Source organism: Pteronotus mesoamericanus, unplaced genomic scaffold, assembly GCF_021234165.1.
Source record: "Pteronotus mesoamericanus isolate MK-2021 breed Mesoamerican mustached bat unplaced genomic scaffold, CSHL_Meso_final contig_52, whole genome shotgun sequence".
NCBI lineage: Eukaryota > Metazoa > Chordata > Mammalia > Chiroptera > Mormoopidae > Pteronotus > Pteronotus mesoamericanus.
The window spans coordinates 12,753,900-12,776,705 of NW_026555189.1; the positions used below are offsets into that span (position 1 = coordinate 12,753,900).

Sequence of the window (22,806 nt, forward strand, 5' to 3'; positions counted from 1 at the left end):
CAGCTTACAAACACCTCTTTATTGCAGACATTTCAGGCACAGATACATGGAAAAAGCTGTATTGCAGATTTTATACAGGGTGGTTTTAAGAGGCAGCAAGCACCTACCTCTCTTCCCCCACCCCCAACACACAGCAACCTGTTATCAGTCCCACTGAAACCTCAGTATGCTGTTCTATCACAGCACTTCATCCAGCACTGTACCCAGTATAGCCAGGCAACCTCTGGGGGTCTGAGAACTCCTTGGCCTCCATCCATAGTAGAGGAAAAGAGGGGTACAGGTCAGGCATAGCTGTGGTGCCTTCAGCAATCCTAAAACCCCTAATAGGACACCAGCCCAAGTCCTGGGTTTGGTTCTAGCCTGTGGTTGCTACCTTGCCATCAGGTTTACACCACCAGGTCTCAGAGCTAACAGGTTAGATTTGCTATAGGCAAGGCCTCTGTCCCCAAAACTGAGGAGCATAATCTGTCCCAATAGTTAAAACTTCCTGGGATTTGAAGACAATGAGGTGTGTGGTTAGGAAAGGACTAGGAAGCCTAACGGTGCCTTGCAGAGGTCTAAGGGGTGAGAAACCCTGGAGCACAAATCCCTCAAACTGCCTTCTTTCATAGCTCTAAATCTACACTCCAATCAACCAGGTCTGGATCTGTGGGTGCTGGAGGCAGGCTGTTCTGGGCACTTGCCTCTGAGCGAAGCTATCTATAAAGCAGGTGGTACAAGAGTTGAACTACCCTCTTCTTGGCTTGGTATTTGTGGGGCACCCTGGGTGTTGTCCTAACCCTTCTGGGGATAAAACAGGCCCCTCTCCCTCAAGCCTTTGCCCAGAGGGTCTGAACCTGATGGGCCATTTTTGCCAAGGCCTCTCCATGTTCAGTGGGATTCTGAGTCATCTGTCCTGTTACTAGAGCCCTGACCCTATCCAGCCTAGAGGTCACAGCCGGTGTCAGAACTGACTAGAGGCTTCAGTGCAAGGGAAGCTTCAGGCCAGACTGGAGCTCTCCCTGTCTGCAGCTCACTTTCCCAAGACCAGGTGGGCAGCGGGGCACTGTGCCCTACCGAGCTTCTGAGAGAAGCTAGCTGAGTGCTGCGTCAGCAGTCTTCTCCTTGCAATAGGCATTGCTGAGTTGGGGTAGAGGTGGGAGGGTGAGACATGAGAGAGCCAATAGGGCAAGGTAGTTATTGATGCCCAGCCAACTATTAAACTAATTAAAACAATTTAAACTGTTAAGAAAATTTTTGTGGTTTTATTGTATCATGAGGCATTGAAACATCTGAACAAATCAGTATCTGGGCGGTGAGGCAGCTGCTTTCTCCTTCACTTCTTTGGGTTACTAGAGCAACTTGTCAGTAGATTAAAAAAAAAAAAAAAAAAGACAACCTTTTGCATTACTTAAGTCTTTCCAAGGCATGCGCTGGTACAACACAAACTTCTCCTGTCAGATGTAACTAGTCTAGTGTCCAAACATCATGCACAATACCTAGGTAGCAGCAGCGCACCGCGCCCACTCCCACCATGGCCCTGCTCATTTGTGTATGATATTTGGATCATCTGGAGGAGTGTGAATAGTATTGGGAAGAGGAGGGAGGAGGAAACAGCATGAGTGCCTGGCTGGGAGGTGGTCAGCCGAAGTTGTGCAGGGCAAGCCTGAACATGTCATTGGTGCAAACCCAAGCATCGTTGATGTTCTTTAATAGGAACATCTGGTGGAACCCCATGATGGGGTCTTCGTCAGCCTGTAAGGAGAGAAAAATGATTCAGTAAGGGGGCCAGGGAACAGGAAGGGACTTCAGCGGTAGGGTAACAGGGCAAAGAACGCTGACTTTGGGATCAGGCTCTACTGTCTTGGACTTAAATGCCAGTAGAGACAAAGGATTCTTGTGAATGTCAATTGATTTAATGTACGAAACACTACACAGGGGCCTAGAGCAGCTCACACTGCTATATGCACTTAAACTGCAAAACAATCCACCAGTTAGCTATAGCAAAAGAGCAGAGAACGTACTTGTGTCTAAGCCCATGCCTCTGCACACAAGTGACCAACCTGAAAGACTTCTGCGTGCTCACCTTATAACTTACAGTACCTAAAAACTAAATACTCTTTTAATTCTTACCCAAAGATGTGGTTTTTTTTTAATTGGTTTGAGAGAGAAAGAGAAACATCAATGTGAAAAACACTAATTGGTTGCCTCCTCTACGCACCATGATGGGGCCTGGACCTGCAACCTAGGTTCCTCCACAGTGGCAACTTTCTCCTGACAAGGACTCAAACCCAGTCTTTTGGTATATGGGACAACACTTCAACTAACTGAACCACCTGACCAGGGCAAAAACTAAACACTTAGTTTGTGATCGCACCCGTTAATCCAATCAAAAGAAGCAACTGCTAAATAGACTGTGGCCAAAAATGTGAGAAACGGCTCAAAACCCAGTTCACACTGTGATCACAGCTCTATAGGGGAAATACACGAGCCCTGTCATCAGGTGATCTACTGAAAACAGAAAAGCAAGAGACCTGCAGCCAAACTGCAGACTAGGATGGTGTAGGAGCCCAGTTAATCAGTGCTGTCTCTAACATCACTGGTTTTTCTGGGAATTATTATCAGCAAGGCGGCAAATCAGTCTTTTGAGGACTCAGAGTTGGTACAAAAACAGAAGAAGTCATGTGGGAAAGGGCGCTGCTTACCGGGCCCAGCCTGGCAAAGTGGGCACTGGGCCCCGTGGAGAGACCTCCTCATTCCCAAGGGCCTACTTGGGTATAGACTCCGAGCAAGGCATCTGGGACAGGCAGGAGAAACTGAGAGCAAAGTGCAGGCCCGAAGTCAGGTCCCCCTGAGGCCACTGCAGAGCCTTGAGGGCTCCCCCAACCCTTGCATTAGACTAAGGAAGCCCTGCCTCGCCCAGGGAGAAGGCCTGCTCTTTTGAGCCCTACCAGGACACATTTCAGGAGCCTGGGACCTTGTCAAGGAGCAGCCAATTGTTCTGCTTTGGGGAGGAGAGGCCTTTGGAAACCAAAAATTTGGCTTCAGTCTCCTCAAGCACAACAGGTAGGAGTTCCTGGGAGAATTCTTGGGGTAGTGGGGGGTGGAGAGGGGTGTTAAAGGGTCACAGGAAGGCTTTGAAGATGATGGGTCTTGAGAAGGGGAAAAGAAAGAAAACGGGAAGAGAAGCAGGAGTTCTGTAAATCTGCTTTGCTCAGAAGCCAGCTCAGGAAGCGGCAGCATGGGCTCCAGGCAGGGGCTGCTGCTCAGCACCCGGCTGGCACGTCCAGGGTCAATGCCTACAGAAGGCTCACCTACACCGTGGGGTAAGTATCACAGCCCAGTCACTTGGCACAACAGCCTCATCTTGCTCCTATACCTTTTGTCCCTTTTACATAAAAGCTCTAAGCCAGCGCTCTCTGCTCAAACTTTCCACAGTAACAGAAATGTTCTAAGTCTGTGCTGTTCAATAGGCAGCCATAAGTGAATGAGCACTTGAAATATAGCTAGTTTAACTGAGGAACTACATTTTATTTCATTTTAATTAATGTAATTTAAAAATTACCACCTGTATCTGGTTACTATTATATTGAACTACACAGTTCTAGATGGTCACTTTGTCTGGGTGTCCCTTGAAAAGCAGGTCACATCACAGGGATGGCAGGGGCACAGGGCTGTCCTCTGCCTGCCTGCTTCGCCCTAGCAGCACTATTACCTTAAGCTGGCCCACAACCATGCTGATGATGCAGCTATCTGGCGTGGGCTGATGGTCCTGTGCCGTGATGCTGTGCTGGATTTTCTGGAACGGAAGGCTCTGCAAAAGAAAGAGCGGGTGGTGGGCTGCAGCCAGCAGGGAGGGAGATTCCTGAAGCCCCGCCCTGGCCATTACTTACAGACAACTTCTCCACAATGGCAGCTTTCCCCTGGAATTGCTGTCCTTCCCACGTAAGGCATGACGCATCAATCTGAAAACCAGGAAATTTGGGGTCAGGGCCTCAGAGCACCAAAAGTATCTCTGAGGCCCTGAAAAGACCCCTAAAAAGAATCTTTCTTGGGGAAATGAGTCCATACCTCAATTTCCCTGTCTGTAAAGAAGGGAACTGAGAATAGCTTCCAAACTTTACACTATTAACAATTTTTTTTAAAAGATTTTATTTATTAGGCAGAGGAGAAGGGAGGGAGAGAAGAGAATCATCAATGTGTGGTTGCCTCTCATGCACCCCCTACTGGTAGGGACCTGGCCCACAACCCAGGCATGAGCCCTGACTGGGAATTGAACTGGAGACCCTTTCGTTCGCACCAGCCAGGGCAACAATTTCTTAATTATACCTCATCATCCCAGAGCTCAGGCTCTGAAAAACTAACATAATACAAATTTATTAAATAAGTCCATTTCTCAGTTTTTATTCAAGCCCCGTCTGGTATGGATCAGTGGATTAAGTGCTGGCCTGTGAACAAAACCAAAAGGTGAGCCAGTTGGATCCCCTGTCAGGGCACATGCCTGGGCTGTGGGCCAGGTCCCTAGCTGGGGGCCTCAGAGAGGCAAATGATGGATATTTCTCTCTCACATCAATGTTTCTCTCCCTCCCTGCCTCCCTCCCTTCCCCTCTTTCTAAAAATAAGTAAAATCTTTAAAAATTAAAAGAAGTCATATGAGGAGAGGAAGAGTTTAAATAACATTGAAATACTGTTATAGGCTTACTTGTGTTCTCCCAAATTCATATGAAGTCCTAACCCTCAAGTACTTCCACATGTGACTGTATTTGGAGCTAGGGCTTTTAAAGAAGTGATCAGAGTTACATGTGGTCACTAGGCTGGCCCCCAGTCCAATATGACTAGAATCCCTGTAAGATCAGATTATGACACAGACAAGCATGGGGGGAAAGGCCGTGTAAAGACACTGGATGATGATGAGCCAAGGAGAGATGCCTCAGAAGAAGCCAACCCTGCCGACGCCTTGATCTCTGAATTCTAGCCTCCAGAACTGTGAGAAAAATAAACCTTTAAGAAGAAAAAAACAAGTCATATGACCTCTGATATGCATGAGCCTGAGGCTGGCCATATGTGGCCAAGGCTCAGCCAAAGCCATCCAATTAGCCCCAGCCCCAGAGTAGTCATCAGAAGTGACTTGGAAACATCCTATGTTCGTCACCATATACAGAGCCTAGTCTGAGTTCCACTGAGGCCCTTTCCATGGGGGCTCCCATGGGGTCAGGAAAGATGGACGCTGACAAGGCCTCCCAAGGCAACCCACTAGCTTTGTACCTCACCCGCTCCAGATCTTCCCTGCCACAGCCTCCAGGGGCAGACCTGAAAAGAGCCTCTGCTACTCACCAAGTATGACTTTAGGCAAGTTACTTATTTTCTGAGTCTGTTTCCTGACATTCAAAGGGAACATGTGCTGAGGATTATATAAAATGCCATACACACAGTGTTCTTTTAGAACTTTGCTAACTCTCTTCTTGGGTTAGGTCTGCTTTAACTGACATTAAGAAGCAACAAGGTGCCCTGATTAATATGGCTCAGTGGATTGTGCACCAGCCTGCAAACCAAAGGGTCGTGGGTTCGATTTCTGGTCAGGGCACATGCTTGGGTTGCAGGCCAGATTCCCAGTTGGAGATAGGCGAGAGGCAACCACTGTTTCTCTCACACATCACTGTTTCTCTCCTTCTCTTTCCCCTCTCTAAAATCTTAAAAAAAAAAAAAAAAAAAAAAAAAAAAGGGCAGCAGCAGCAGCCGCCAGGCCAAAGTGCCAGGATCCCAGAGTCAAATCAGTTCAAGTTTTTGAAAATTCTCCATCGGTCCTGGCTGGATAGCCCAGCTTGTTAGAGCATTGTCCTGCTACACCAGGGCTGTGGGTTCCATCCCTGGTCAGCGCACATACAAGAAACAAAATTCTCAATCTGTGATAGTGACAATCAAATAATTCTTGTGCTGGATTGGGCCCTCTACCTGCCCATAAGGGTTTCCCAAAGGGCATACTAGCCTCTCTGAGCTAACCCCATTTGTTTCCCATGAGCGCTAAGGGGCCTTTGGCCCTCCAAAGGAAGCCAGACCTGCGGCCTCCAGGAGAGCTCAGCTTTGCGCTGATGATGCTCATGAGCTGCCTCCAGGGGGCACCATGAACCCTGGCCTCTGCCTGTTGTTTCCCAATCTAGAACATTGGCATGTCCAGAACCACAGATGGCCAGCCCAGAACATCCTGACCAGGGTACCAGAATCCCTACCCTTGTGAAACATGACAGAAGGAAATGTGTAAACCAACTAGCTGGGGCAGACCTCAGGCCCTCTGTCCCATGTACAGCTCAGATAGAAGGATGCAACAAAATTCAGCGAGGGCTGCCAGAACTTGTGAGCTGGATGAAGTGGCCCAACACCTGAACTAATCCCCTGGAGTCCCATTCTGGTCCGAGAGCTGGACACTTACGTAAATTGCGCCTAGTTGGGTTCTGTCGTTATCAAATAACTGGTAGTAATGTTGAATGAAGCTGGATCCAATTTGCTCCCAAATTGGCTTGTCTCCCATTCTGGAGCGTCACCCGGCCTCGCTGAGACCTGCAAGACCAGAGACAAGGAGGGGAAGCGTTGGTACTGCGGGAGGAGGTAGCCAGCTGCTGCCTCTTCACTGACCCCCACCCCTCCATGGCTTCCTTGAGCCGCAAGTCCTTTGCTGAAGTCTGTTCACATGGAGAACATAAAGAGGCCCTACGGAATTGGCAGATATCTCCCAACACAGACAGTGCAGGAAGCCCAGAGGTGAACCAGACTCAGCCCCTCCTTTGAGGAACCCTGGCTGATGAGAGAGAGGTGCCAGGGTCGCAGAGCACCCATGGATAGATATGAAGGTAGACCCAGGACAAAGGAAGGTCAGAGCAGGTCTTTCAATGCCCAATGAAGGGACGGACCTTTAAGGAGGAGCTAAGCCCTCTTCCCATAGCTTTTCATTCAATCTCCTCAATGACCTGCAAGGCAAGACTTATTGCTATTTTTCCCACCCTGCAGGCCAGCAATTACTGGTGCCTGTATGTAAAGTGTCTTCTGCAAGAGGGGACCCCCCCCAAAAAAACCCAGAATTATCTTCTGGAGGGCGAGCCCCTTGTAGTATATAGGCTTCCCCAGTTAGGTGAGTGTTCTAGGAACCCATCTGTATCAATGTACCAGCTGGCGTTGTTGTGAGGCTGCACTCGGCTTCAGTGAAATTTTTTGAAAACTCTATCAATGCATCTGCCTATTTCATGAAGGGTGATTTATCAGTGCACCTGCCCACATCACAGTGAGCATTCAGCAGTTTTTGACTAAAAGTGGCATGGCCCCTGTGCCCCACCCTGCCTACTCACCCGATCATGCATGAGCTACATTTTTTTTTTTGTTTCCCCAGACGAAAAATGTCCTCAAAGGGAAACAAAAAACAGCAGAAACACTAAAAGGCATCAGAATCAAGGAGTTCAAACTGTTGTGAGCAGTGGAAAAAAGGCTCAGTATGTGTATTGCATCAAATGGAGAGCACTTTGACGGTGACTGAAGTTTAAACATGTAAGAATACACAATTTTTAATTAATAAATTTCGTGGGTTTTTGGGGTCCCCCCTCATATTACAGCCCTCAGTGCCCCAACACTGACCCAGTGCTTTCTTGGCAGGTGGAGGAAGACCCAGTGAAAAGTAGGGAGAGATGGCAGCAAATGACACACCCCCCCCCCCGACTTAGTCTTAAAGGGACAGTTTACATCATTGAGGCCAGGAACACCTGGCCATTTCTGGAACATTTCTTCATTGATGGGGGTGACCTCTACCCACTTCTGAGCGAGGGACAAGTGGAGGGGATCACAAAATAATAGATGAGATATGTGGGTAGGGGGCTCTGAGGGGGAAACATTTCCTCTCTTCACATCCCCCATCCCTTAGCACTACTTCTGTTGGAAGGGGCTACCCCTCTCCAATATATGAGGGGAAGGAGAAGCCCCCCTCCTGGCCATAGACACCACAGCTCCAGCCAAGGGTGGCAGGTGAGAGAATCACTCTGGTTTTGTTAGGCCCCTCCCAGGTCAGGAAGTCCAACTCTCACTGTAGGATCCTATGACAACAGACACACGTGCTGTTCTCTAGTTTTCTAACTTAATTTAAAGGAGCCCAGCCCCTCTCTCCTGACAGGACTCTGAAACAAAACAGTGAGAAGGTGAATCTGACCCTGGCAGACAACTACTGACAGTGATAGGAGGTGATCCAAGTCACTACATGTCTTAGGGCCTCGGTCTCCTCCTCCTCCTCTGCAAAATGGAGGTGTTGGTGAAGCCTCACTAAGGGAACCTGGTCAAACTTTCAGCTCAATATGGCAAATGCTAGTTCACTCCAGTCCCCGTGACCTCACCCAAGGCCAAAGGCGTTGGTGGGGAGGGACAGCAGCTCATCCTCAATACAGCCAATCTTCTAGCTTGTGACCAGTAACTCCAGCCAATGAGGGGCCAGGAAACTCAGCCAGCTTTATTTTAGGTCCCCTAGGAGGTGGTGCCACTAAAAATAGCAGCTCAGTGCTGGGATGACTAAGAAATGTCCAGGAAAGTCTAAAATAAGCAGAGGAGAGAACTTGGACCAGGCCACGCCTGTTACACAGGAACACAAGGTATGTCCCAGTTCACACTCTGCCAAGAAACAAATCAACAAATGGGAAAGGCCTAAGACCAACAACTAGTCTCAGTTGTGTTGTCTTGGTCACAGTTCCAAGGGATACCCACACAGACTTGGATCACTTGAGGCAGGGCACAGCCCCACGTATCTCTGCCCCTTCCTCCCTAGCATTCGCTATGCTTAGCTCTCCCGCTGCAGCCCGACCCCACGGCATCTTACTCGCAAGATGCCTTGCGCAGCCCCTGAGAGCTCTGGGGCAGGAGGACAGCTGGAGGAATGGATGAGGGCCATCTCTCCTCAGCCCTCACAAGGCTGTGCAGCCCTCAGAGAAGGCCTTGGAGAATGAGTATGCTAATCAGAAGGAACAGCATAAGCAATTATCTGGGGAAAGGTAGACATAAGGGCAGGAAATTGGGAAGCCAGAGATGGAGGGTAAGAGGAACTAAGGTTAGAAACGGTCCAAAGACAAGAAAAGGGCCGACAGTGGTGGGTTGGTGAGGCAGAGGAAGTGTGTGGGTGTGTTTTTTCCCCAATATTGTTCTAAATGGTGTGATAACTTGCCGATACAAGAATTACTTGGCAGAAGTAGTGGTGGAGTGAAGAGGGTAGAAGAACAAAGGGACAAAAGAGCCTTTTGGTCTGGTGGGGCAGGGCTGGCCAGAGCGAACTTTCCTGAAGAACAAGACAGTTCGGGGTCTCCCAGAAAGTAAGAGAAGGAACCTTCAAAACTATGTGGACTAAGTGAGACCTCTGCTTTAAAAAATGTCAAGCAGAGATCCTGAAGCCAAGTATCAACGTCACTTGAAGTCTGCTTGACCTTGATTTATTTCCATGTATGATCACAACAGGCATTCGGTCAGATTTCACTGTCATCCCGTTTAACAGGTAGGTAAACAGGTTCGGCAACGTGGGCTGTCTTGTTCCAAGTTCACCCAGTAGATCACTGCTGACGCTGGGTCCTCTGGTCGAGGCCAGTGCTTTCTCTCTGCTGCCTCTGCATCCCTTGAGTTCTAAATCACAAAGCTGGCCCCGCCCCGCCCCTACAGCACCACCCTCACCTTTGGGTTTAAAGGCCAAACCCCGCAGGTGGCCAACCACACCCCTCCCTGCCTCGCCAGCCATCCTCTCCTACCTCAATCCAGCTCCACACCAGAACTCACCAAGTGCTTGCCCACCACCGTGTCCTCCCTTCCCTCCTCTGCCTGAGTAGTCCCTGCTCTTCCTTCAAGCCACTGTTGAAACCCGCATATTGAGGGACAGACTCCTTCCCAGACTCAAACGTTGACCTCCAATCCCATAGTTACTGTAGAAAGAACAACCTGGAAAGAAACAAAATGCCAAGGCACAAAGGCAGTCTCCCATCAGACGGGGGAATGATCTTCGTGATGGCTTCTCCTACAGCTCTTCCAAGCGGGCTGCGTGCCACGCCATCTCCTGCTTCACCCCAACAGTTTACATGCTGACAAGCCAGGCTATTCAAGGAGCTGGAATGACCTCAATGACCTCTCAGTTGCTGAGCATCAGCCTTCACTGACTCTTAGGCCTCTGTGGGTTCAAAGACCCTCTAAGAATGTCTCAAAAACAGTGGCCAGCTCCCAATAAACTTGCACAGCAGCAGGATGCCCCAGCCTTGTGAATAATTTCAGGTTGTTTTCACTCCCTGAGGTTCAGTCAGAGACCCCAGGTTAAAACCATTGGCCCAGGGTATCCCTCTTGGCAACAGAAAAACTTTATTTTTATCCTCAAAGTTGGGGTGTTTCCAGTGACAAAACTTCAAACAGCAGTATCCAGCTATTAAAATCTCATTTTCACTAATGTGTAGTAGGTATAAAGGTGTGCTAAGGGCTTTACATGCGTTTGTCCCTAATACCCTGAGTTAATACTGATGTCAGAGATGAGCAAAATGGAGCTCAGCGTCGTTAACTAAGTTCAACTTGCTCAAGGCCACTAACCTAACAGATGGTGGAACTGGATGGAACCAGTGGACTCCACAGCCAGGACTCCCAGCAACAATTGATCTGAAGACAAAAATGAAGAGAAACAAAAAAGAAAGAAAAGCACATAGAACAGCACAAACAGTTGGGCCCTGTTCTCTGGCCTTGGCTGTTTGGCTTTCTCAGATGGGGCAAGACAGGCCTGAACCAGGACATCTGCCTCCAAAGAAAGGCACCAGGCAGATTTCCACACTCAGTGATATGTGCTTTCATGGGAGATGACCTCACCTTTTTCCCAGGCCTTCAAAGTCACAACCCTGCTCTGCTGTCTCAGCAGAGATCTCAGCCTAGCTGTACCTGGGCCGGGGCTGGGGCAGGAGAGTGATAGGGAAGAGGACGTCACTAACTCCAGATTGATACACAGAAAGATGCTCACATGTTTAGGGGCCCATTATTGAGGCCCACTGGGATGTCAGCAGATGTGCTGAGCTCACAGCGGGGTCCCTAAAATTGAGACCAATGGTGACCATTACCCTCACATCTACTTTCTGCCAAGCCCCAAACAGCCCTGAAGCGTAGAGGCTGGGAAGAACTCCTCCAACAGGTGGGTCTGACAGCCAACCATGGCTTGAACCTCTAGGGCCCCAAGCACAGGCACGTATTACAGGGAAAGAAGGGAAATGCAATGTACTGCCACCAGACAGAAGACACTGCAGGGTGCCTGTTCTTCAGGGACACATTGCCCCTCTGATTTCACGATGAGGGGTGCTGTGTATTCCCTCCTATGACCCTCCTATGACTTTCCTTCCCATTCTCCACGGACAAAGTCTGAGCCACTTACCCGTCTTCAAGGCCTTGAGTGACCTGCCCTCCTGGCTGTCCAACCTTGTCTCCTGCCACTGACTTTCCCCCACCCCCTTCCTTTATAGCCACTCTGCATTTTCTTGTTTTTTGAACATGCTAAGCCTGTTCTCACCCTAGGGCTTTGCAACTGTTGATCCTTCCGCATGGCTCACTCTTCTTCTCCCTAAATCTTCATGTGTTTGGCACCCTGTCACCTATGTGTCAGCTCAAATGTCATCTCCTCACGGCTACCTCCCCTGACCACCCAGTCTAAAATAGCTGTCCAAGTTCTCATTTCACCATCATTACTTTCTTTCTTTCTTTTAAAATCTTCACCTGAAGATACGCTTATTACTTTTAGAAGGAGAGGGAGGGAGGGAGGGAGAGAAGGGAAGACAAGTGGGGAGAGAAACACCAATCGGTTGCCTCCCGCACACCCACACCCTAGGTATGCACCCTGACCCGGGGATCAAACTCGCAACCTTTTGGCGTATGGGATGACACTCCACACATAACTGAGACATCCAAGCAGACCATCGGGTTGTTTTCTTAGAATTTGTCACTGCGTGAGATTGTTACACTTACATACCAGGGCGGGGGAGGTAAAAGTAGATTTATAGTTGTTCGTATGGAAAATAATACAAGAATAAACTCTGTTTCGCATACTAAAAACTGTAAACCTTGTGCACCATGCACAACCCTGTTTATGGCCTCTGTCTCTGACCAGGGCATCCCTGTTCCCATGGCGCCTGGCTTGGCTCTCAGTAACTGTTTGAGTTAGGCAGTCCATGAACGCGCAGGGCCGAGGCCTGAACTTATCTGGAGGAGGAGTAGTTCTGGGCAAACCCTGCTCAATTTAAGTGGCCAAGAGACCCACTTCTCTTCCACTTACATCGCCTACCAGCTCATCAGGAAACAACCCTCTGTTGTCCACCCAGCTGTCTGTCTGTCTGAGGCATGCAGCAAGTGGGGCTTGGCATCAACCTCCTCTTCTCACTCCCAAGGTCCTGGTCTGTCACGTGAGGGACAGCTGTGGCTCAGCAGCAGGCATACAACCCCATGCTCTAAGGCCTGGCCTCTAACCTGCTCCTCCTCCTCTCCCTCATGGTGTCTCCTCATCAGTAATTATGGGGATGTTAGGGGTAATCAACTGATGGTATAAAGCAGGACTCAGCTATAAAGAGTCATGGTCAGGTCCTAGATGGAGAGGGAGGAAGAAGCCTCAACCTAGGACTAGCAGCTGCCTCGTCACCACTCCCCTGCCTGAGGTCTAGAGAGAAATCAGCCAAGGTCTGATGCCTGAATGGCTGGCCAGGACAGAACCCCTTCTGGGGCAGACGCCTGAGGCTGAGGAACCTCCAGCACCCTGATGTTCTCTCCCTCTTCTGCCGGGGGGGTGGGGGGGGCACGCTCCTTCGGGCTGCCCTGACTGGCCCAGAAGCTAAGTTCCGAGACCAGCATTCTGATCTCTGCTCTGTATTTAGTCCCTGAGTAGCCTCCCTTTCCCAAGAGGCTCAGAGATCTCTTGGGCCTGACCTAGCCAGCTCCCATCCCATCTATGAACTTGCTGGTTAGGTACCCACGGACTTGGCTCCCCCATTGTGGTCTGAAGCCCTTAAGTGACCACTCCCATCCTCTGCTGCCACCACCATGCCTGGCCAATACCACTGTGACAGTCTATGACTGAGATGAGCAGGGCAATAAAAGGATGGACATGGAGTTCCCAGAGTGATGGAGGGAATGCCTCCTGTTAGGCACACAGTTGTGTTTCTCTCTTTCCTTTTTTAAGATTGTATTTATTTTTTTAGAGAGAAGGGAAGGGAGGAAGAAACAGAGGGAGGGAAACATTCAGTTGTTGCCTCTCACACACCCCCAACTGGGGACCTCAGCCCCAACCCAGGCATGTGTCCTGACTTGGATCGGACCGATAACCTTTCAGTTTGCAGGCCGGAGCTCAACCCAGAGAACTACACCAGCCAGGGCCAGTCGTGTGTGTTTCACTGTATAAGCCCCACAACCCTGTAGGGCTGGTATGATTATCATCACTTTGTAGATAAGGAAACCAAGAGGTTAAGAAAAAATTCAGGGCTACATAAGACCACTGGCATAGCCAGCATTAAAAGGTCCACAAAATCAGTTTGTACTGGAACAGTTGACAGCCAACATCAAATAGCGGGAAGCATATAGGTGGCAAAACGAGGTGGTGGTGAACAGAGCCCAGACCTTTTCTTCTCTGAAGTAAGCAAGCTCCATGCCCCAGAGGACAGAAAGTCCCTAAATACATGTTTAGCTGGTCAAATCAGTTTTATACCATAGGGAAAACTGAGAACTTGCATTCTCCTGGGCTTGAATCTACCTCTGGAAGTAGAACTGATGTCTCTACACAGAAACATCCTCCTGTGGGGAAGCAGTTTCTGCCCAGTGGCTCTGATGGCCTGTCTGAGAACATTCCATTCCAGAATCCCCCCTGTTTGCTGAGGCAAACAACCCTCAATTCCCAAGCACCTTGGAAACATCCCTTTCTGGAGGGCGGTTCTCTCCAAGTAGCCCTCTCTCCAGCCTGAGCCTAGGGAGTTGGGACAGAGCAGATACCAGCAACAAATAAGGAGTAAGGCCTAGGGCAGTCACAACAAGTTCTCCATCAGCCAGTGACGGGAGTCCTGGGACAGTGGGCAGAGCCACCCCTAGCCCTCTTGTATCCCTCTTCCCTGGCCACTAAGACACTTCCCTAGTCACAACCAGACCTGAACAAAGGGTTCTTTCCAGAACGACACATTGCAGCTGATAGGGTGAGACAATGGAAGATGCTACACAGACCTGCTGGTCAGCATGCTGAGCAGAGTATCACACAGGCCTGGAAATCATTCCAGGAATAACCCACACGCTGCCCGCTGCCTGCCGGGGGGGAGTCAAGGGTTCCTGCCACAATGGTCAAAGCAAGAGAATCATAGACTCTCACTGCTGGGGAAGGGGTAACCAATGGAAATTAAATTTGAAACACACACACACACCCTTAATGGCCCACCAGAAAAAAATTAACAGGAGAAAAAAAGCCTACAGGGAGATTCAGCACAACCCCAGCCCATAGAAAATTCTGCCCAACTTTCATTTCAATGTCCATCCTTCGGAAAACTTTTCAGATGCACCCCTCTCTCTCCAAAATGATTGTTCTCTTTCATCCTGGGAAGGGTGGCTCTGTGTTTCACCCCGGGAAGATGTCCTGATAGGTACTACTCCAGGAGCACTGGGCACTTGAATAAAAGTGACCCGAGAGGGCCCTGGCTGGTGTGGCTCAGTGGATTGAGGGTCGGCCTGCTAACTGAAAGGTCGTCAGTTCAATTCCTGGTCAGGGCACATGCCTGGGTTGCGCACTAGGTCCCCAGTTAGGGGTGTGCGAAAGGCTCTTTAATAATAGCATCATCAATAAAATGTAACTTAAAGAAAAACGAACAGGCTTAGAGACGTGAAGGATACCATCAGAATAACAGCATATACATATAGGGAGTCCCAGATGAAAGGATTGAGAGAATAAGAGAGAATAATTAAAGAAAGAAAGCCAAAAATCTCCTCAAATTTATTGACCTATACATCAAAAAAGTGCAAAAACTCCAATAGGATAAAGTCAAAGAGATTGATAACTAGACACGTAAGAGTCAAACTACCAAAAGACAGGGGGAATCTTGCTTAAAAAAAATAAAAGTGACCGAGGTCTCACTGAAAGGGGTAGAAGCCACAAATCCAGACTCCCAACAGGGAATAATAGGAAGGCCATACACCACAAAATGCTGGTGAAATTCCCAGGCACTGGGAGAACACCCAGCAGACACCTCTGAAGGATGGAGAAAGAGCAGGCTGTAGAAGACAGCAACTAGATTCAACAGCCATAGCAATCTACGGTAGTGACAGCCTTGCTCAAGGGACCCCAGGCTTTCCTGGGCTCACCATCTGGAGGTACACTTTGCTCTGTGTTTGAAGAGGAGAGTGGGCTCACCAACAGCTTTTCCTCTTTGGTGCTCTAATCATTCAGAAGTCCCCCCTTCTGTGCAGAGCCAACAGCCCCCGTAGGTCCTTTCAACTTAGTCTTCAGCACATAACAGCAACTTTACCCGTCTCCCCTACTACTTATGATCTCCTTTCCTCAGCACCAGGACTGGGTAGGATTCATTTTTCTACCTCTAACCTCAGCCCAGAACCTGACACACAGAAAGGGCCCCAAGAATGGTTGCTGAATAAAACTGATCATTGGCGAGAAAGGAGGGAAAAAAATCATTTCAAGGAATACATTAATGCCTCAGTAAAGGAATCCTAGAATTTTTGAATTTAAGTTACCTTCTGCTTCTAAGAGTTGAGAATTCTCCATCTCTTAAATCATTCAGCCCACCCCAACTCACCAAGTATAAAGACAACAGAATAAAGTGAGATGTGGCTCAGTGCAGAGGCGGGCTCCCTGTCACTAAGGAACCTAGTTTTGAGCTGGTTGAGAACCCAGTCATCCTCACACCCTGCCCCCACGCTTATGCAGCAACATCCCAACTGCCCTGTGCCTGGCCCCGCTTTCCAAGTCAGCCAGACAAGAATAGAAGGTGCAGAATGATTCTGGAGATCCTTATGGTTCTTCTCTTATCTCTGAGACCCAGATGGCTTGCCAAATTCCAGAAAGATCAAGGACTTCTGGGGAATCCAGATTCCTAGCAATGCCTTGCTGACTCCAGACACAGAAGTTACAGGACTGGAATGAAAAGGGAGGGAACTGAATTCCTGCTATTCCTGTGTAACCTTGAAGAAGGAATAGTATCTTTTTGACCTTGCAGAAAACCCTTGTGATCAAGCCACCCAGGGCCTTGGAATGTGCAGAACTAATCCATAGCCTTAAGCCTAGCTCACCTGAAATCTTTGTCCTAGAAAGAATTAATCCAGAGAGTCATGAAACCCGTTCTAGTGTTTAAAGATTCCACCACACTGGTCCTGTATGTGTCCTGTGAGTACCTCTGCTGGCAAATCATGCCTCTACTGAGCCTGCTGAATAAGTCCGACTTCCACGTGCTCCAGAGCTGGGATGTGGACTAGGAGGGCTGAGTTCAGAAAGAATGCTAACCATTATCTGTCCTCCCTAACCAGGGAGAATGACTAGGCAGAGCAATTCAATTGCAGGAAAACTTCCAAGGCTAAAACCCAATGATCAGGATGGGGATTGCTGGGGTGGAGTGGGGCATAGGGGATTAAACGGTAATGGAAAAATATATAATAAAGATTACATAATAAAAAAATAAAACCCAATGATCAGGAAAAAAATCACCTAGGGGAGACACACAAGGAGAGGGGATGGTAAACCAGAGGTGAAGGCTTTCTGCACCACGGGCCTAACTCGACTCTTTTAAAGAGACTTGCTTGCTACTGAGGCCAGGTACGCAGATACTTAGCTGCTTTTATGGTCCCTGCAAGAACTGTGGCTCAGAAGCCACACTGGGTCAGAGGAATTGAGGCTTGACAAGCTGTCTCTTCCAAAAATCCCAGTCTTCTCTGAACTGATCCCTTATATCATCATTCAATCAAAAGTACCTTTAGAAAGCCTGTCAGATGACTACTCTACAGCTAGATACGTCATTTCTCCCAAAATTCAATGGGGTCGCTGGAGCCATTACTAAGGAAAATTTCCCAAGGTCCAACCAACTTACTACCTGTTCACAGATCACTCCTGCTGTAGGGAAATGAACAAGCAAGTGAGGGAAGCCTGACTTTCTGCAGTTTTCAGCTCTAATTCTGCTACCTGGGTTTCAGAGAGCCCCATAGAGTCTGGATCTGAGTCCCATAGACCAGATGTGCTTGACTCCAAATGTTGCTTCCAGCCCAGCCTCTCATTTGGCCCTGGGTTCATGGATCTCAGGCCTGGATGCTACTTCCTCCTCCAATGAATGCCACCTTATCACCTCGATTCTTATGGAATCATCCTCCTCTGTGGAAGACAGATGATTCTGGAAGGAGCAAATATGAGGACTGGGCTGTGCTGGGATGGTCTAATAATGTATTGCAGGCTCAAACATCCAACCTCACCTCCTTGGCTTCCTTCCTCCAGTAACACGGTCGGCGAACCCACCGCAGCTAGGGCCCTGCTCTTGACGGAGGGAGAAGGGCGGGGACTGAGCCATCCTGCCTGGAGCTGCCTCACCACATCAGGCCAGATCCTCCAAGGCTGGTCCGGGGTGAAGTCCCACGTGGAATCCCCTCCAGCCCCGGATCACCTGACCCCTCCCCCCGCGCAGAACTTACAAACGAATTCCAGAGTTGGGGGAGGGGAATATAGGCTTCATTCACTCCCAGCGGGCAGACAACCCCAGGAACGTTCACCTACATCCTAGTCAGGCTATGATCGGGAATCTGGTAAGAGCCCTAAGCCCGGGCTGAAGCAGGCGGGCGCCCTTACCCAATGCTGACTCCGGAGTGAGCCGGGGGCTCCCCGGATCCTTCGCAGGTGGGTAGCAGGACGTAGGGCTGGGGTCGACCCCACTGGCCTGCCTGCAGCGCTTGCGGAACTCGGGCAGGCCGGGTTAGGCCAAACGGGGCGGGGACCGGAGAGCCCCATCCGAATGGTCTGGACAAGAGAAAAAGGCCGATCCTAGCGCAGTCCAGTGCACCCGCCATGTGCACGGTACAGCCTGGGTAGACGCCTGGCTGTCTCTCTGTTTCCCCCAGCCGCCGCCTCAAGAGGACCGGCGGGAGGCGGAGCCGCGCGCGACACATGGCCCTGGCCCCGCGCGGCTTTGGGCCGCTGGCGGGGGGAGGGGGGAGGGGAGGGGCCGCCCGGGGACTCGCAGCGGAGGCTCCAAGCGGCCGGGAGAGCAGCTCCTGCGTCCAAGCCCCCGCCCCGGCGCGCTACCCGCAACACTCACCCGAGGGGCTGGCACGATGGCGGCAGCGGCGGCGGCAACCCAGCGCGGTCTGCGACCGACTGTCCCTTCCCCCCTGCCTTCCCTCGCCACCCCGCTGCACTCTGGGAAACGCAGTCCCCCCCGCCCTTCTTCTTGGCATAGGTGCTCCCGAAGAAAACTACAGTTCCCGGCGTGCTGTGCGCCGAGGCCCAGCCACAACCCGCCGGGCGGGAGGTGAGGCTGAACTAGGGAGGGAGGCTGCCGGGGCGAGCCCCTGAGAATTGTGGTCTAGCGGAAGCCTCTGGAACACCCGAGGTTGGCGCCAGGCGAGGGTCAGGGCTGTTGTCGCCAGGTCCCAGCTGGTCCGGCCCCACCCAGCCTGCGTAGCCGTCTGGGTTGGCCCCGCCTCCGTGGGATCCCAGCCTGGCTGGCCCCAAGCTAGCCCGGCCGCCCCTCCCTGGGCCCCTAGAGTGTTTCCGCTCACGAACCCCTCTTCTCTTTGGTGCTAGGGCGGCCCCTTCGGCTCGTTCCGAGGTGCTAAAGACCAGCTCGGGGCTTCTGCTGCCCCAACATTCGTGTGCCCCGCACACCGCCATTCTGGCCCAAAGCTGGTTTCAAGCTGGAGAGGCTTTCTTGGGGCTGTAGAATCTCAAGTGGGGCTCGGCCGGAGACAAATTTCTCTTAGACTTGTACAGTTGAAGTCTCCCAGACTCTCTTTTAAGATTTTCACTTCTATTGATGATCAAAGAGAAGCAACTGACTCACCCAAAGTTTCCCCGTGATTTAAACGACCAGATTGCCCTTTGCTTTGAGTCTCCATTTTAATTGTTTCCTGGGCAACACAAACATTGAAGGCCTGACTCTAGGTCTGGCCAGTTGATCAAAATGCCCTACAGCTAAACGAGGGGCGGAGGGAAGAGGGTGTTGGAACGACACAGGTAAGAAGCTTTACAAGGCCGCTTCTGGCAGTTCGTGCCTTCCCTTCTAGCCAGAGATCTCTCAGTACTCCTGTTCAACCAGAAGAGTTTTGCACCTTTACCAACCCCATCCCGCCCTCCTAGGGGATGGCTAGTAAGACTAGGCCAGGCTTATTAAATCCTAGGTCTGTACTGCTTTGCCTCATGCTTCTCGTTATTACTCAGCCAGTGAGAACTCTACATTGCTCTGCTTGTGGTACATCTGGGAACTGTCTAGCTTTGAGCTGTTGTCTCCACAAGAAACAAAAACACTGGATAGGTTGTGTACACATAACCTCCATACACTTAAGTCCTGGCCAGAGATGGCCCTCACACTTTCCTGGGAGTGCTGCTGAGAGGTTTATATGAGCCAAAGCAAAAACAGTGTTAAAGTCCCTTTAACAAACTGGAGCTAAAGGATACACCGAAGAGCTTGACCCGAGCCTGGGAAAGCCCTCACTCCTAGTGAAGGGAAGTGGGGACACATAAGAGACTAGCCCAATAGCTGCAGGCAAAGGGCTTCAGTCCCAGCTGGTTTGGAGGGGCAGAGAACCCTAGAAAAGCAGACAGATCCAGTCTCTTCCCCAAACAGGCACCTTCACAATCTATGCCCCACTCCTCTTCCTCACTTAAGACTTGTTTCTCAAGTCAGTGCCAAGGAAGAAAGCAAAGGCTGGGATACGTTTTAGAATCCTTTTAGTTTGATGCCACAGGGAAAGTCTCCAGGCAAGTGGCTTTTTCCTGAAGTAAAAGGGAATGATGTCTTCTGGAGCCCAAGAATTATGCCATTTGTGCCCAACACCCATAGTAAACAGGGCTAGCATTATAGGCATTTGCTTCTCCCCATTGGATTTGAGCAAAATTACTTGGAGCTCTAGATAAAAATGTCATCTCACCCCTACAATATCCAATCTTAAGAAAGATGGAAGCAGTCTAGAAAATAAGTCAAAGGATCACAAATCCCAACTCCTATTCCTACAAGCCTTCTATAGATCCAGCTCCTTCACACTGAAAGAGTACCAAGACCAAAGGTATTTATACAAGAGTCCTTGTGCCTGCAGGAACCACGGCTGGTTCCAACTGAGGTCTTCACTGATTTGAGTACTTGCATGCTCAAATGTGTCAGGCCCTGTACTAGGATAAGGGCTATACTGGTGACCTGAAAACTCATGAGGAATTCAAACCCCTCAGAGAAGTAGACTGTCACAATTCAGTTTAGTTCTCAGTTAGTTGCTCCTTCTCCCTGTTGAAAGGACACAAGCTGCTAACCCATGGACAAACTGGAACAGTTTGGTTTCCAAACTGGCAGGAGCTGAGCCAGAAAATCTGTGAGGACCCTAAAAGGCCAAGGTCCATGTGCTTATAACTCCTTTATGGAGAGACCATCTCTACTCCCAGGGTGAGCCTGGTCCCTGTGACCTAAGGCCGAAGCCTATTTCCCCATGTTTCAGGGCCACTTAGTTGAGTCCTTATACAAATAAAATAGCGAAACCCAAATAAAAACCTTACTTTCTGTTTAATTCATTTGCCAAACAAACACAGTGAAAACTTTAGTCTGACTAATTGTACAGAAAATAGAATTTGTAACCAGTAGCAAACATAACAAGATAAACCTAAGTCCCTGGCAAGCTGGATTTCCATCAGCATGTCACCTAGATCCCCTTGTAGGTGGCCTCCTGGGGAGGGAGGTCCTAGAAGACAGGCACAGATCTGCCAGTCCCCATCAGAATCACAGGCTGCACCTGGGAAAGAAAAGCATGAAAACAAGAACTGATGTCACTTGGCTCCCTTATCACTACACACAGAAACGTTGTCTCTGATTGCAGGCCAACCTCAAGGTGTTGTCTTCCCAAACCCATAGTCCTTGGGCATTCCACCTGCATCCCTAGAGGATAAGTTTCAAGTTCAGTGGTTCCTAAGCCTCTGCTTAACCTGAAACCGCAATATACACTGGGGGTGATGAGGTGAGAGAGAGGGAATAGACAAAGTCATAACTGCTGGTGTCACCAGTGCAGAGTCCGAGGTTCCAGACTTCAGGAGGAAACGAGGGTGCCAGGTAACCAGCAACAGTCCAGCTGCCCTAAGCCTCAATACAGTCAACCAGTGTCCCAGGAGCACAGAGCAGTTTGCAACAGCGGCCTGCAGGCTTCCTAGGCTGGCAGGGGCCAGGAAGTCCCACAGGCCACCGGGGGACCTGTTCACATTCCGTGCTTCTTACGGATGACAGCCATGGCCAGCAGTCGATCCTTCTCGCGGAGCTCTTCCCGCAGCTTGGCCTCCGTGAGACGCAGGTGGCGGATGCTGCCCTTCATCTCCTTCATTTTCACCTCCATCAGCGCCAGGATGTCCCGCTGCTCGTTCAGCTTGCGCAGCAGCTCCTCCTCCGTGGTGCCTGACGACAACGAGTACGAGTGGTCGGAACCCGTATCGGGGAAGCCCTCTTCCCCTACTACCACCAACTGGGGGCCCATAGGGCATTCAGCGGCCTCCAGCCCTGCGGTGGCAGCTTCTAGCTCCGACGCGGCGGCGGCGGCGGCTGCGCCCTCTGCGGCCGCGAACTCCACTTGCACCGTCAGATCGATGGGCTTCACATCTTCTCCGGTGGGAGGAGTGGGCGCCGGCGGCCCGGATCCAGGAGCCTGGCTGCTGTCTACAGCGGCCTGAAGGGTGAGGAGCACAGCCGCAGAGGCAGACACCAGGTTCGGCTGCAGCTGGGCGGTCTGGGCAGTGGAGGCTGACGGCGGCGGCGGCTGCTGCTGCTGTTGCTGCTGCTGTTGTTGCTGCTGCTGCTGCTGCTGCTGCTGCTGCTGCTGCCTGCGGCGGGCGGCTGCGGCCCCGGCGGGTCTGCGTGCTACCTTGCGCTCGTTAACGCCGCGCAGCGGAAAGATGGTAGGGACGCGCACCGTGTAGGTCTTGCGGCCGCCCTGGAAGTGTACGCTGCAGAGACGGTGACCCGTGGTGGGCTGGAAGGTGGAGAAGCATCCACTGACGCCAGCGCGAGACACGTTCTTGAGCCAGAGGCGCCGCAGCTCAGCGTCCTTGGGAAACGTATAGAAGTGCAGCGCCTTATCCCGATGCGAGTTGTTGTAGCAGCCCGGCACGCAACACGTAAAGCCAGGCATGGCTGCGCTGTGCGGCCCGGCCCGGCCCACCGCCTCCTGAGCCCTTCGACGGCCCGGTCGTCCACTGCCGTCTGCCCGCCCCTCGACGGGCGGCGCCGCGCGAGGCCTTAGCGGCTTCCCACTAGTTTCGCCCGGCGCGGCCGGCTGGCCCGGCGCCCCGCGCCCAGTATGAGCTTCCCGCCGGCCCGCGCCGCGCAGCCAGCCAGGCCGCCCGCCTGCGCTCGGGAGTCGGCCCCGGGGACGCCGCGAAGGACCGCCTGGGAAGGAGGACTACGCCCCCCACAATGCACCGCGCCAGAGGTCGCTCACTTCCGGAGTGGGGGTATGCTTATTCCGGCCGCTTTCTAAGTCACCGCGATGGCCCACGCGGAGCAGATTCTTTCCCCGACCTGGCTCAACCCGGTGAACTAAAGAGGCGTATTCGGTTCGGACGCTGTCGCCTGGACAGCTCTTTAAAAAGAACCGAAATCCTGACGGGGGTGG

General features: G+C 51.0%; 2 protein-coding genes across 3 annotated transcripts; both read right to left on the reverse strand.

The window, feature by feature from the left end:
* Positions 1–19: 19 nt before the first annotated feature.
* Positions 20–18,345, reverse strand: NUTF2 (nuclear transport factor 2). 2 transcript variants are annotated; one of them, XM_054579305.1, is made up of 6 exons: positions 18,267–18,345; positions 9,763–9,921; positions 6,407–6,534; positions 3,873–3,944; positions 3,695–3,793; positions 20–1,734 (listed from the first exon to the last, which is right to left on the reverse strand). In XM_054579305.1, the coding sequence occupies exons 3-6, from the start codon at positions 6,503–6,505 to the stop codon at positions 1,621–1,623; spliced, it is 384 nt and encodes a 127-aa protein (XP_054435280.1). In that variant the 5' UTR covers positions 6,506–6,534; positions 9,763–9,921; positions 18,267–18,345; the 3' UTR covers positions 20–1,620. The 2 variants fall into 2 exon arrangements, with proteins under 2 accessions (XP_054435280.1, XP_054435279.1); XM_054579304.1 differs by lacking the exon at positions 9,763–9,921.
* A 1,756-nt stretch (positions 18,346–20,101) lies between these two features.
* THAP11 (THAP domain containing 11) lies at positions 20,102–22,562 on the reverse strand. The gene has a single exon (XM_054579046.1). The coding sequence runs from the start codon at positions 22,321–22,323 to the stop codon at positions 21,400–21,402; it is 924 nt and encodes a 307-aa protein (XP_054435021.1). The 5' UTR covers positions 22,324–22,562; the 3' UTR covers positions 20,102–21,399.
* Between the last annotated feature and the right edge of the window lie 244 nt (positions 22,563–22,806).

Bases quoted from the DNA above. Each gene is read 5' to 3' on its own strand.
- NUTF2 (XM_054579304.1), bottom strand. From the start codon at position 6,505: ATGGGAGACAAGCCAATTTGGGAGCAAATTGGATCCAGCTTCATTCAA. The intron at 3,945-6,406 runs GTAAGTGTCCAG...CCTGGTTTTCAG, and splicing joins CCCAACTAGGCGCAATTTAC to ATTGATGCGTCATGCCTTAC. The intron at 3,794-3,872 runs GTAAGTAATGGC...TTTCTTTTGCAG, and splicing joins CCATTGTGGAGAAGTTGTCT to AGCCTTCCGTTCCAGAAAAT.
- THAP11 (XM_054579046.1), bottom strand. From the start codon at position 22,323: ATGCCTGGCTTTACGTGTTGCGTGCCGGGCTGCTACAACAACTCGCAT.